Source organism: Zophobas morio, unplaced genomic scaffold (assembly GCF_036711695.1).
Source record: "Zophobas morio isolate AGI-343-1 ecotype UQ-CSIRO unplaced genomic scaffold, CSIRO_AGI_Zmor_V1 ptg000031l, whole genome shotgun sequence".
NCBI lineage: Eukaryota > Metazoa > Arthropoda > Insecta > Coleoptera > Tenebrionidae > Zophobas > Zophobas morio.
The window spans coordinates 6,855,514-6,869,950 of NW_026972136.1; the positions used below are offsets into that span (position 1 = coordinate 6,855,514).

The 14,437-nt window shown below is 32.7% G+C and overlaps 1 protein-coding gene and 1 long non-coding RNA gene across 2 annotated transcripts; both read right to left on the reverse strand.

Moving 5' to 3' along the window:
• Positions 1-247: 247 nt before the first annotated feature.
• LOC135139683 (uncharacterized) lies at positions 248-801 on the reverse strand. The gene is made up of 3 exons (XR_010282185.1): positions 757-801; positions 624-707; positions 248-575 (listed from the first exon to the last, which is right to left on the reverse strand). It is a non-coding gene; the product is annotated as an uncharacterized LOC135139683 (long non-coding RNA).
• Positions 802-2,204: 1,403 nt separating this feature from the next.
• Positions 2,205-4,118, reverse strand: LOC135139434 (uncharacterized). The gene is made up of 2 exons (XM_064069665.1): positions 3,911-4,118; positions 2,205-3,862 (listed from the first exon to the last, which is right to left on the reverse strand). Exons 1-2 carry the CDS (start codon positions 4,056-4,058, stop codon positions 2,757-2,759), a joined length of 1,254 nt encoding a protein of 417 aa, XP_063925735.1. The 5' UTR covers positions 4,059-4,118; the 3' UTR covers positions 2,205-2,756.
• Between the last annotated feature and the right edge of the window lie 10,319 nt (positions 4,119-14,437).

Below are 14,437 nucleotides of genomic sequence, written 5' to 3' on the forward strand. Positions count from 1 at the left end.
ATTTTTGGAATCAGCAAATCGAGATCTACATCCCTGAATTTTTGCAGAATTTTTAGACAATTTTTTTTAGTGCAATTTTTCCAATACCCCCTTCTTCAAATTTCGACCAAATTTTGACATTTTCGAAACTTAACTAAATGCATTTTCTTGTAGATTTCGAGTTCTAGAACTCACTTCCGGCCTCGTTTCTTTGATAACTGCAACCATTTTCCCAGAATCTACACTCAAGGGAGTCAAAATCCCCGATATCTTCTCGGCTAATTCGTCCGAAATGAGTTGTGGATCAAACTGAATTCCCTTTTTTTTACCAATAGAAATAATTTCTTGTGGTGGAACTGGGTCTTTGAAATACTCTTCGTAACTTTGTTTCTTCACGTTCCAAGTTTTATCAGTAACTTCCGCTGGGATGTAAAATCCAATTCCTCTTTCATAAAAAAACCCGAAAGCATCTCCTGTTAGACCATCGTATAAAACGCTGACGTTGTTGCGGTAGTCTAAAAGGGCGACTTTTTCTTGTGTTTTGTGACGAGGAAAGTAGTAGCCGTGTTTGGCGTTAATTTGGTATAATAAGTAATCTGTTGAAAGTGTGCCATTAATTTATTATTTCGTTGTTGCATTTGTACCTGAATGCTGTTTTTCCTCCTCGCAGCTTTCGCTACTTCCATACTCCTCCCGTGAATCATCGGTTTCATCAAGTTGTCTTCTTCCTAAAACAAACAAATTGTTTCATTTGTGTAAAATAATAACTGTGCAAACCTTGTGTTAGCGAAGTTACAATAAGTAGAACGATCGGAGAAATAATCGCTCTTGTGTGAATAGTTACAAAATTTATATATTTTTATATTTTATTTATGTTCTGAAATATTCATTATTTATGTTCTACTATTTTTTATTATTATTTTTGGCCGATTGTTGCCAAATTTTGTATTTATGTTAGGAATATCATGTAGATGGTAGAACGCCAACCAAAATTTTTGTAATCATCCCCACCACTAATGCGATGACGTCACTTCAAAATTGTACATAGTTAATGGGTTTTAAATTGTATAAAGTAACACATGTATTTTATGACTCCGAACTGAGTTTTTACCCGAAACGTCCAGATTTTTGGAAAAAAAAATCAAAATTATGAAACAACATTTTGCAATTTAATTTTGAATCTGCTAAACCTAATGCTTTGAAATCTTGCAGATGTTTTAAGGTTATAACGAGCATAATACATTTTTACTCAAAATATATTTGGTTATCCCCTCCAAAAAATTGATGACGTCAGCTCAAAAGTTTGTCGAATAAATCCTATCTAAAAATACAAAATATGTATGATGAGTCTGTACTAGTAATTTATCATTCCATTCATATCTTTTAAATTTGCATATACAGGGTGACTCGAAAAAATTAATGAATGCATAAATTTATTTTATTGATTTACTCAGGAACTACAAAACCGACTGCTTTGAAATCTACTGCGAAAAAAAGACATAATAGGAATGCAGTCGTCACGTTTCCGACAGCGAGGGAAGTACTGTCTAAACTCTTTAGACCAATTTTTTCATCTCCTTTTTATTTTGTTTCCTTTTCTATGTTTATCTTGGTTTCCTCCATTTTCTTGCTATAAACGATTATTATTTGCCATCAATTGTTATTCAGCTGCATTACTTTCTTCATTAGTCCATTTTTATTTCCAATTTTTTCATTTCTTTTCGAATTTCCATTACTATTTTTCTTTTCCTTTGTCGCTCCTTGACATTCCCACACAAATAATAAATATGTAAAATTGGTTAGACAGAACAACATTTTTCATATCTCTTTGTTACTATGTTCAAATTTTGTCGTTTGTGTCTTTAAATTTTTATATTATTTTTTTGTGGTGTTCAACTTTGATTATGCTAGTCTTCTCATCCAAACACTCTTAAGATTCTTTATTTAACTAGTAGTACAACATGAAGCGGCACACCTGTCAGACTAAAACAAAATGCACAACAGAATCTGACAATTCAACTAGGATAAAAGACGCCGATGCAATTTTGCAATGCCTGAGAAAAAAGGGAATTGTATATTCGCATTACTACTTAGTTAGATAAGAAATGAGTGTTTGAATGAGAAAACTGTCAGTAAGTATTATAATGCTTAAAACAAAATTAGTGTTTCGCAAATAGAGATTCAGGATTTATTTATGAAACAACATAAAATAATAACATCGATAAACAATAAGATAGCGAAAACATAACAATAATCCCATAAGTATTGAGTTTTCACGGCTAAATTGGTTATGGTAGATCTCCCCTTTACAAACCCATGCTGGCGTGTGGAAATCATTCCTGATATGTGAAGGTAGATGAAACAAAACATGATAATATGTGTCTGTTTTTATCAACACGTTGACTATGTTAACAATGGCCCGAATCATCTAAAATTGAGGTACAATTATTTTGAATCAACTAAGTAAGTAAGTTTTTAGCGATCGATTTATATTTTAATATGAACTACAGATTCTACAGTTTTGGTTTCCTTACCTATTCTAGGTTTACACCATATTCATATTTTTGACTTTCCTAGTAATAGTATATTTTACAGCAATAACAATGTAATGAAGCTTGTTGTTAACATATAATTAGGAAACAAGTTTAATAGATGGAATATAACTTTATTAGAACGTGTTGGAAGAAAGTAAAATATGTGTTTCCCCGGTGGTGCATCACAAGTTACAATTAGTGCTATAGGAGAACAAATTCTCAAACAAAAAAATTAAAATGAGTCTACTGTTTATCCTCTATCTTATCTAAAATCTTGTCTGCGTATTTTGCTTTTCCAGGAAGTTGAAGCTGGACAATTTCTTTGACAACAGCAGACATGTTAACGCCTTTTTGACACCACTTTCCGGCTATTATATCGTCAAGACGCTTTACTAAATCATTGAAAGGGTCCTCAAGTTTTAACTCTTTAATCGTTTTCCGCAGAAATTGAATAGAAGACAGCCACTTCTCTTCTAAACCATCACTATTTCCTCTCGGATTGGTACAATACCTTACTAAAAGAATACGTAAATTTTCTTTGGAGTTTTCGCCGTAATTGTACAGAGTGATTTCGGTCAAAATGTAGATAAGTCCGTCATAACCATGATCAATTTCACCCCCTAGTTTATTAATAAGAATAAAAAACTGAGGTTCACCATTCATCTGTTCCCCAGACACTTTCTTCAAGTCAAATTTCGGAGCCAGTATTTCTAGAAGATAACACAGAACGTAAATCCCACCCTTTTTGTTCAAAATTACAGCAAGATCTAAATGAATCTTTTTTTTGTTTAAAGCGTCTATACCACCAAAAGGTGTAAAATATTCGGCTAACCCCTGATGCATTCCTACCAACCACTTGAAATCGCCTTGAATTTCTGTCAAAACGTTACCCATGACACCTTCAAAATCCGCTAAATACGTCTTATGCCGATCAGACGTTATTTTAGAGACGTGTAAAGCAGTGGCAAAAGCTTCACACTCAGAAGAATAGTCTGTACTCAAGGGTGTCAAAATCTCTGATAACTTCTCGGCTGTATCGTCCGAAATGAGCTGTGGATCAAACTGGATTCCTTTTCTTTCACCAATAGAAAGAATCTCTTGTGGAGGAAATGGGTCTTTGAAATATTCCTCGTAACTTTGTCTCTTCACGTTCCAAGTTTTATCAGTAACTCCTGATGGGATGTAAATTCCAAGTCCTCTTTCATAGAAAAAACCAAAAGCATCTCCTGTTAGACCATCGTAGAAAACGCTAATGTTGTTGCGGTAGTCCAAAAGGGCTACTTTTTCTTGCGTTTTGTGACGAGGGAAGTAATAGCCATGTTGAGCGTTAACTTGGAATAACAAACGATCTGTTGAAACTGTGTAATTGATTGATTATTTCGTTGTAATATTTTTACCTGAGTCCTGTTTGTGGTGCTTGAAGCTTTCACTGCTTTCAGATTTATGGGGTGAATTTCTAGACTCATTTTTTTCTTCTGAGCTGTACAAACCTTGTGTCAGTGAAGTTACAATTAGTATACGGAATACGATGTCCAAGAATTTCATTTTTGTTCACAGTTGAACTGAAAATTTTGTATTTGAGCAAGTTTTTCATACGTTGCGCCTTAGTAATAAAACAACGTTTTAACCATTGCATTTTGATTGTGGTACACTTTCCAGTGTGATATAAATATTCAAGGGACCACAAAGCGATAACGTAACGATAATTTCCAGATAACGGAAAATTTAAAAGTCAGAGTGGTTATTGTGAAATATTTTTTAATTTGGTGTAGTAGATTTAAGACGCACTTTTTTTCACTTCTCCAAAAATAAAGCATCAGGAGCCCCTGAGATTCATTTAAATTCCTGCAAAAACAAAACATGCGGATTGCGGAGGCTTCAAGATTCTTTAAAACACCGTGCGCTCTAAAAATTGTTGTTTTTTATTTTTTTTTGAAAAATGAAACATTGGGTGTTCAAAAAATTCTTGAAGAAATTAAAAAAAATAAACCACTAGGGCCCTCTAAGATTCTTTAAAATTCTTTCAAATATAAAGCATCAGGTGATCCCTCAAGATTATTTAAATTCCTCCTCCTAAAAAGAACACACCAGAACCTATAGAACTAGAAACTTGATTAAATTCAGCATATTTGATCTTAATATCAAAGATGACGTAGGTCGGTTTGATAGTTCTAATTTCAGTGCTAAATATTCAAAATTATATATATATATTTAATTGTTAAATATAACAGGTGATCAAAAAGTTTTCAGATTAGAGTTGGCCGTGGAAAGTTTAATCATAAACAGTCAAAGTTAAATAACTACTAAGAATTAAGAATACATTCGAATGCATTATGTTATGAAAACGCACTTGTTTATATCGACTCTAAAGCAAACGTATTATATTTAAATTTAATTCAGTATGCTTCTAGCGAGCGCAACGGTGACGTCAAACTAAAAATGTTAAACCGTTTGGCTCATAAATTTAAATTTTATTACGCAGTTGTATTTTTTATGTCATAGATATAAGGCAAGCGTCACTTGTTTAAGTTTGACGAGTTTTGTTTTCGACTTTCAAATTTTTGTGTTGACGTTATTTGTAAAGTTGTTTACGTTTTTCGTCTTAAATATGTATTTTATTTAAATTTGCTTTATCTAAACACACGAAAAATGTGGGCCGAAATTATGATTTTATTAATATTTATTCTTGTTTTTCAACAAAAAAGCATCGACGTCATTTCTTGGATATATTTTTGTTGCAACATAAAATGACACTTAAAAATTGGCGAAAAGACAAAAATCTAACACCTTATGATACAAAAATATCGTAAATCGAATCTAGTCTTTCGTCTTTAACATTTTTAGAACCTTATCCGCCAATTCTGTTTTTCCAGGAAGTCAAATTTGAACAATTTCTTCAATTTTTTAGGAGACAAACCAATAAATTTTGCTTAATGATTTACCATGATTACGTTAACCTTAAAATATTTAAAAGATTTCGGAGCAATCGGTTTTGCAATTTCAAAGTTAAATTGCAAAATATTGTTATTCAGTTTTGAATTTTTTTCAAAAATTCTGGATGTTTAAGGTGAAAATTCGACCCAAATTCACACACCACACCAGTATCTTATTTTATAAAATTAAAAAAACTGTATATTCTAAATTTTGGAGATGACGTTATCCCATTGGTGGTGGGGATGATTAACGAAATTTTAGTCAGCGTTTAAGCATCTACATGATATTCTTAATATACATACGAAATGTGAGAACAATCGGTCCAGTAGTTTCGGAAATTACTTGTCAAATAAAGAGAGACAGACAGACGGAAACAGGAGACCAATTTTTTCGTACTCTAGACGTCATGACACGTCGAGAAAATATGAAATTGGCAATTTAACGCTCGGGACGTAAAAAGAAAGGATAAATTAGAAACAATTAGTAGAGCTTGCATAGGGTACAGTACTGACGTCCAATTAAAAATGAAAGTTGTGTTATTTCACTTGTAAGATATTATAAAATTAACCTAAAATTTTTACGACTTATTTTTACGTTACATATATAAATAATTAATATGTAAAGTTGGTTAGACCGAGACATGACGATATTTTTTATGTCTCTTTGTTACCATTTTCGAAACATTAATATCCTTTTGTTCGACTTTCAAATTTGTACTTTGGCGCATTTTGTGAATTGATTTGAGTTTTATTTTTAAATTTTTATATTATTTAAATCTGCTTTGCTTAAACACAAGGGAACTAAGAAAAATATTTGTTCAAGGTGCATGAGAAGACTAGAACAATCAGTCAATTTGACCTGTTTAATAGTGCGTCGTCTTCTCATCCAAATACTCTTTCCTTTATCTAAGTAGGTAGACGTTTAAACAAATATTGTTGCGAATGTTAAAATAAAATATGCTTCTGTGATCTAAATAGAACTGGTTATTTAGGCCTAAATGGCTTTCCTCAACATCAACCAACAAAATTAATGTTTCGCAAATAGAGATTCAGGATTTATTTTTGAAACAACATAAAATAATAACATCGATAATATTCAATAAGATAGCGAAAACATAACAACAATAATCCCATTTTTCATATGATATATAATTAGTACTAGTGACCAAATATCTTCTGTAATAACATTGTTAAAGACGAATCTATTCTTTCTTTTACAGCTTTTCCAGAATCTTGTCCGCTGCGTCTGCTTTTGCAGGCAGTTGGATTTGAAGAATGTCTTTAACAACTGCAGACATATTAATACCCTTTTGATGCCACTTTCCATCCAATATACTGTCAACAGCCTTAGTCACACGTTCAAACGATTCTTCAAGTTTTAACTTTTTAAGTGTTTTGCGTAGAGTTCCTAGAGCTGACAACCACTGCTCTTCCACTTTGTCATGGCTTCCTCTCGGATTCGTACAATACTTTACTAGAACAGCACGTAAGTTTTCCTTTGAACTTGCACCATAATGGTATTTGGTGATTTCCGTCAAAAGGAAGATAAATCCGTCTGCACCATAATCGACTTCACCCCCCAATTTAGTAAGAAGACTAGCAAACTCGAGATCATTGTTCATCTGCTTCCCAGATATTTTCCCCAAATCAAACTTCGGCGCCAGAGCTTCTAGAAGATAACACAGCACGTAAATTCCACAAACCTCGTTCAAAATTTTGGCGAAGTCGATGTGGACGTGTTTTTTGTTTAGAGCTTCTACACCACCAAATGGGGCAAAGAATTCTCCTAACCCTTGATATATCCCGATCAACCATTTGAAGTCGCCGTGATTTACTGTATTAACGTCACCCACCACACCCTCAAACCCTGCTAAAGAAGTCTTAAACTTGTCGGATGTTATTTTTGAGATGTATAGAGCTGTAGCTAGAGCTTCACACTGCGAAGAATAATCTGCACTCAGAGGGCTTAAAATTCCTGACAACTTTTGAGCCATTTCGTCCGAAATGAGTAGTGGATCGAACTGAATTCCTTTTTGTTCTCCAATTAAAATAATGTCTTTTGGTGGAACTGGTTTTCGGAAATAGTCTTCGTAGCTTTGTTTCTTAACGTTCCAAGTTCCCCGGCTGGAATGTAAAACCCTATTCCCGTTTCATAGGTAAATGCGAAAGTATCTCCTGATAAGCCATCGTAGAAAACGCTAATATTGTTGCGATGGTCTAAAAGAGCCACTTTTTCTTGTGTTTTGTGATGAGGGTAGTAATAGCCGAGTTTTGCATTAACCCGGAAGTCCAAAAGATCATTTGAAGCTGTGTTATTTATATTTAGTAATAATTTATCAATTGGTTTTTATATTTTTACCTGATTTTTTTTCATTACTCTGGGAGCTTTCGCTCCTGTCAGATACATCTTTAGAATTTTTTGAGTGATCTTTTTCCCCTGGACGGTGATTTCCCTTTGTTTTTCCTAAAACGAAAAAAAAAATTTTTGTTATTTTTTACCAATTTTATCTTTTATTATCTAAGTGTATGGTACAAACCTTGTGTTAGCGTAGTTATGATTACAATACAAAACACAGCAGCAGTTAGTAGCTTCATTTTTGCTTCAACGTGGACTGAAAATTTTGTTTGCTACGATGTTATTTAATATGTCACATTTGGACTATAAAAACACATTTTAACATTACATGAATTGCTGAATAATAATTTGTATTATAGCACGGTTACGTTACGTATAACTTTTTATTCCTACATAAATATTCAAAATATTCAAAATTATCTTAATATATGCAATTTTTTAAATATTTTTTCCGATGACAAATAATTTTCCGTTCTTAGTAGTAGTCGTAGTAGTTTAGAAATATATGTGCAGGTCGACGAATGTCTAACCTAAAAAATTGTCAAAGATTATTTAGGCAGAACTTCCTTAAGTAAAATTAAAAGAAATATATAATTTTGCGAAATGTTATTTGTTATAACCTCAATACATTAAAACATATATACAAATAACACCAGTAAGAGTGTAGGAAGCTAAATGATCCTATAAATGTGTTTTGGCAACCTATGCATATTTTTGCGTTTGTCTACGATATCCTACCCTTTTTTTAATCACACTTAATATTATATATTGTGATACTACGCCACTGTCTATGATTCGAACGCGTTATGTTACGAAAACACACTTGTTTATATCGATTCTAAAGTAAACGTATGGTGACGTCAAACTAAAATTATTGACCGTTTGACTCATAAAAAATATCAACACAAATTTTAAATTTTATTACGTAGTTGTATTTTTTATGTCATAGATATAAGGCAAGCGTCACTTGTTTAAGTTTGACGAGTTTTGTCTTCGTCTTAAATGTGTATATTATTTAAATTTGCGTTAAGGTGGATTTATGAAATTGCTGCTGACGTTGCTGTTCGCCGTTGACGTTGCCTTTGATTTTGGATTTTCAACCAATCAAATTGCGCTGACAACGAATGAAAAAATTTATTCTGATTGAGATCGAGACGGATGGGTGGGGCATTGCTTTTGGTTTTCTTTTTTAATTAATACCTTTAGTTTTCTTTGTATAACACGATTACTTAAGAACATATTTTACATGGTAATTCCTCGTAGAAAAATAAGGATTTTACAACCCCTCGGCTCAACACGAAGAAAAAAAATCATCAGAATTGAGATAGGGCGGGTAGGCGGGGCTTATATTTTGCCTTTTTTTTAATATACATAGCCATCTTTTCACAACAAGAAACTTAAAACATGGTTAAATTGGTACATTTTTGCAAGGAAATATATATTTTGCAATTATGGGGCGGAGCCTAATTACAAAATCAATATTTCTTTATACTAATTTTCCACATTAAACATGTTTTAAGTTCCTTGTTGCGAAAAGAAGTCTACACATATTAAAACAAAAAGGCAAAATGCAAGCCCGCCCACCCACCCTATCTCGATTGTGATGATTTTTTTTATTCGCAGAGAACCAAGGAGGCGAAACTTAACTGCAAAATACTTATTTCTTTACAAAAAATTAAAAACATGTTTTTGAGTATCGTGTTGTTCACAGAATACTATGTATATTAAGAAAAAAGGCAAAACATAAAACCCCGCCCACCCACCCCATGTAAATAGTGATGATTTTTTTTAATTATTAGAACTTTAAAGCACGTTAAAAATGGTAAATTTTTGTAAAGAAATATGAATTTTGCAATTACGCTCCGCCCTTTTTTCTTAACATACTTACATAGTATGTTTTGAATAACACATGTCTTACATGATAATTTCTGGTAGAGAAATGATAAGGATTTTTCAATTAAATTCCGCTCCTTTGGCTCTTGACGAATAAAAAAGATCATAAGAATTGAGATAGGGCGGGTGGGCGGTGTTAATATTTTGCCTTTTTTCTTAACATACGTAGTCGTCTTTTCAGAACAAGAACCTTCAAACATGGTTGGAATGATAAATTCTTGTAGGGAAATATGCATCTTGTAATTAAGCTCCACCTCTCGATCTGACAACGAATGGAAAATTCATCACAATTGAGAATTGAGATCGGGGCGAGTATGGGTGGGGTTTAGTCTTTGGCTTTTTTTTTTCTTAATATTCGTAGTATTTTTAAATAACACGATAATCAGAAACATTTGCAGTTAAGCTCCGCCCCCTTGCCTCACGATGAAAAAAAAAATCATTACAATTGAGACAGGGCGGGTGGGCGGGGCTACATTTTGCATATTTTTTTAATATGTGTAGACTTATTTCGACAATAAAAACTTAAAACATGCTTTAAAAGCAACTTCAGCGGGGACAGCAACTGCAATGGGAACTTCAACGTCAACAACAAGTTTATAAATACCACTTTATCTAAACACACGAACGTTAAGAAAAATGTCAAAGGTATGATTTTACAAAATTTTATTATTGATGTAAATAAAAATGAAAGTCGTTTCTTCGATATATTTTTGTAGCAACACAAAATAAAGACAGTTAAAAATTGTCGAAAAGACAAAAATCCAACGGCTTTTATATCTATCTCTTTGTTACTATTTTCAAATTTTGTGGTTTTGTTCGACTTTCAAATTTCTACATTTACGCACTTTATGAACAGATTTACGTTTTGTCTTTAAATTTTTATATTATTTTTTTGTGGCTTTCAACTTTGATTATGCTAGTGTTCTCATCCAAACACTCTTTTCTTTTTTTAATTAGTAGTATTATATTATTTAGTTGCATAAGAAATGAGTGTTTGAATGAGAAGACGAGCTACAATTGACTGTCAATAAGCATTATAACGCTTAAAACAAAATTAGTGTTTTGCAAATAGAAATTCAGGATTTATTTTTGAAACAACATAAAATAATAACATCGATAAACAATAAGATAGCGAAAACATAACAACAATAATCCCTATAAAATGTCTTACTATATGCATGATAATTTCTTGTAGTATATAATACATAATTAGTAGTAGTGACCAAATATCTTCTAAATTGTTAAAGCTTCTCCAGAATCTTGTCCGCTGCTTCTGCTTTTGCAGGAAGTTTCCGTCTAATATACTATCAACAGCCTTAGTCACTCGTTCAAACGATTCTTCAAGTTTTAACTTTTTAAGTGTTTTGCGCAGAGTTGACAACCACTGCTCTTCCACTTTGTCATGGTTTCCTCTCGGATTCGTACAATACTTTACTAAAACAGCACGTAAGTTTTCTTTTGAACTTGCACCGTAATGGTACTAAACTTGGTGATTTCCGTCAAAAGGAAGATAAATCCGTCTGCACCATAATCGACTTCACCCCCCAATTTGGTAAGAAGACTAGCAAACTCGAGATCATTGTTCATCTGCTTCCCAGATATTTTCCCCAAATCAAACTTCGGCGCCAGAGTTTCTAGAAGATAACATAGCACGTAAATTCCGCAAACCTCGTTCAAAATTTTTGCAAAGTCGATGTGGACGTGTTTTTTGTTTAGAGCCTCCACACCACCAAATGGGGCAAAAAATTCTCCTAACCCTTGATATATCCCGATCAATCATTTGAAGTCGCCGTGATTTACTGTATTAACGTCACCCACCACACCCTCAAACCCTGCTAAAGAAGTCTTAAACTTGTCGGATGTTATTTTTGAGATGTATAGGGCAGTAGCTAGAGCTTCACACTGCGAAGAATAATCTGCACTCAGAGGGCTTAAAATTCCTGACAACTTTTGAGCCATTTCGTCCGAAATGAGTAGTGGATCGAACTGAATTCCTTTTTGTTCGCCAATTAAAATAATGTCTTTTGGTGGAACTGGTTTTCGGAAATAGTCTTCGTAACTTTGTTTCTTAACGTTCCAAGTTTTATCGGAAACCCCTGCTGGAATGTAAAACCCTATTCCCGTTTCATAGGTAAATGCGAAAGTATCTCCTGATAGGCCATCGTTGAAAACGCTAATATTGTTGCGATGGTCTAAAAGAGCCACTTTTTCTTGTGTTTTGTGATGAGGGTAGTAATAGCCGAGTTTTGCATTAACTCGGAAGTCCAAAAGATCATTTGAAGCTGTGTTATTTATATTTAGTAATAATTTATCAATTGGTTTTTATATTTTTACCTGATTTTTTTTCATCACTGTGGGAGCTTTCGCTCCTGTCAGATACATCTTTAGAATTTTTTGAGTGATCTTTTTCCCCTGGACGGTGATTTCCCTTTGTTTTTCCTAAAACGAAAAAAAAAATTTAGTTATTTTTTACCAATTTTATCTTTTATTATGTAAGTATATAGTACAAACTTGCTAGCGTAGTTATGATTAGAATACAAAATACAGCAGCAGTTAGTAGCTTCATTTTTGCTTCAACGTGGACTGAAAATTTTGTTTGCTACGATGTTATTTATATGTCACATTTGGACTATAAAAACACATTTTAACATTACATGAATTGCTGAATAATAATTTGTATTATAGCACGGTTACGTTACGTATAACTTTTTATTCCTACATAAATATTCAAAATATTCAAAATTATCTTAATATATGCAATTTTTTAAATATTTTTTCCGATGACAAATAATTTTCCGTTCTTAGTAGTAGTCGTAGTAGTTTAGAAATATATGTGCAGGTCGACGAATGTCTAACCTAAAAAATTGTCAAAGATTATTTAGGCAGAACTTCCTTAAGTAAAATTAAAAAAAATATATAATTTTGCGAAATGTTATTTGTTGTAACCTCAATACATTAAAACATATATACAAATAACACCAGTAAGAGTGTAGGAAGCTAAATGATTCTATAAATGTGTTTTGGCAACCTATGCATATTTTTGCGTTTGTCTACGATATCCTACCCTTTTTTTAATCACACGTAATATTATATATTGTGATACTACGCCACTGTCTATGATTCGAACGCGTTATGTTACGAAAACACACTTGTTTATATCGATTCTAAAGCAAACGTATGGTGACGTCAAACTAAAATTATTGACCGTTTGACTCATAAAAAAATATCAACACAAATTTTAAATTTTATTACATAGTTATATTTTTTATGTCATAGATATAAGGCAAGCGTCACTTGTTTAAGTTTGACGAGTTTTGTCTTCGTCTTAAATGTGTATATTATTAAATTTGCGTTAAGGTGGATTTATGAAGTTGCTGCTGACGTTGCTGTTCGTCGTTGACGTTGCCTTTGATGTTGGATTTTCAACCAATCAAAGTGCGCTGACAACGAATGAAAAAATTTATTCTGATTGAGATCGAGACGGATGGGTGGGGCATTGCTTTTGGTTTTCTTTTTTAATTAATACCTTTAGTTGGTGTTCTTTGTATAACACGATTACTTAAGAACATATTTCACATGGTAATTCCTCGTAGAAAAATAAGGATTTTACAACCCCTCGGCTCAACACGAATAAAAAAAATAATGAGAATTGAGATAGGGCGGGTGGGCGGTATTTTTATTTTGCCTTTTTTTTAATATACATAGCCATCTTTTCACAACAAGAAACTTAAAACATAGTCAAAATGGTACATTTTTGCAAGGAAATATATATTTTGCAATTATGGGGCGGAGCCTAATTACAGAATCGATTTTTCTTTATTCTAATTTTCCACATTAAACATGTTTTAAGTTTCTTGTTGTGAAAAGAAGTCTACGCATATTAAAACAAAAAGACAAAATTAAGAAATACACGATACTCAAAAATTTTGCAGTTAAGCTCCACCCCCTTGGCTCACGATGAATAAAAAATATCATCATAATTGAGAGAGGGTGGGTGGGCGGGGTTTATATTTTGCTTTATTCTTTTAAATGTGTATACTTATTTCGACAATAAGAAACTTCAAACATGCTCTAAAAGCAACCTCAGCGGGGACAGCAACTACAACAGGTACTTCAACGTCAACAGCAAGTTCATAAATCCCATTTATGTAAACAAACGAACGTTAAGATAAATGTTGGTCAAAGCTATGATTTTTAGTCCATTGAAATTACATGAGCTTTGCATTTTTTAGAGGACGCAATTTTATTTTTGGGACATGTGTGGGGGGTCAATAGAAGCTTAACCTCAAGTTTGTGGGGTCGCCACCCTTGTCCCCCGGCCGCCATCTTGGAAAAAGGGGTGAAAACACTTTTTTCGAGATATCTCGGAAACTATGCGTCTTACAAAAAAATTGTTAAGTCATAATTTGTAGCAAATTGTTTTGCCTACAAATATGTTTATATAACTTTTTGCCCTAAATTAAAAATTAAACAAGTTATAAAAGCAATAGGAGTCGTGTTGCTAGACATTTCGTTATTTAGTGATAAGAAGTTCATTGCTTAGTATTTACAGCCTCTTTCATCACGTTGAAGTCATCCAGATAAATGTCATTTGTATGGGATTATATTTTTAACAATGAAATTAGATTTCTTGATTCTGTTAATATCGTATGCATTTGCTTCAAATTAAAAACGTGCTAAGAAAAACAAAGTAAATAACATACAAATTTATCATTCTGTACATCTTTCGTAGAACTAATGAA

Coding starts and splice junctions, on each gene's coding strand:
- LOC135139434 (XM_064069665.1), bottom strand. CDS start 4,058: ATGAAATTCTTGGACATCGTATTCCGTATACTAATTGTAACTTCACTG. Junction 3,863..3,910: donor GCACCACAAACAGGACTCAG/GTAAAAATATTA, acceptor CAGTTTCAACAG/ATCGTTTGTTATTCCAAGTT.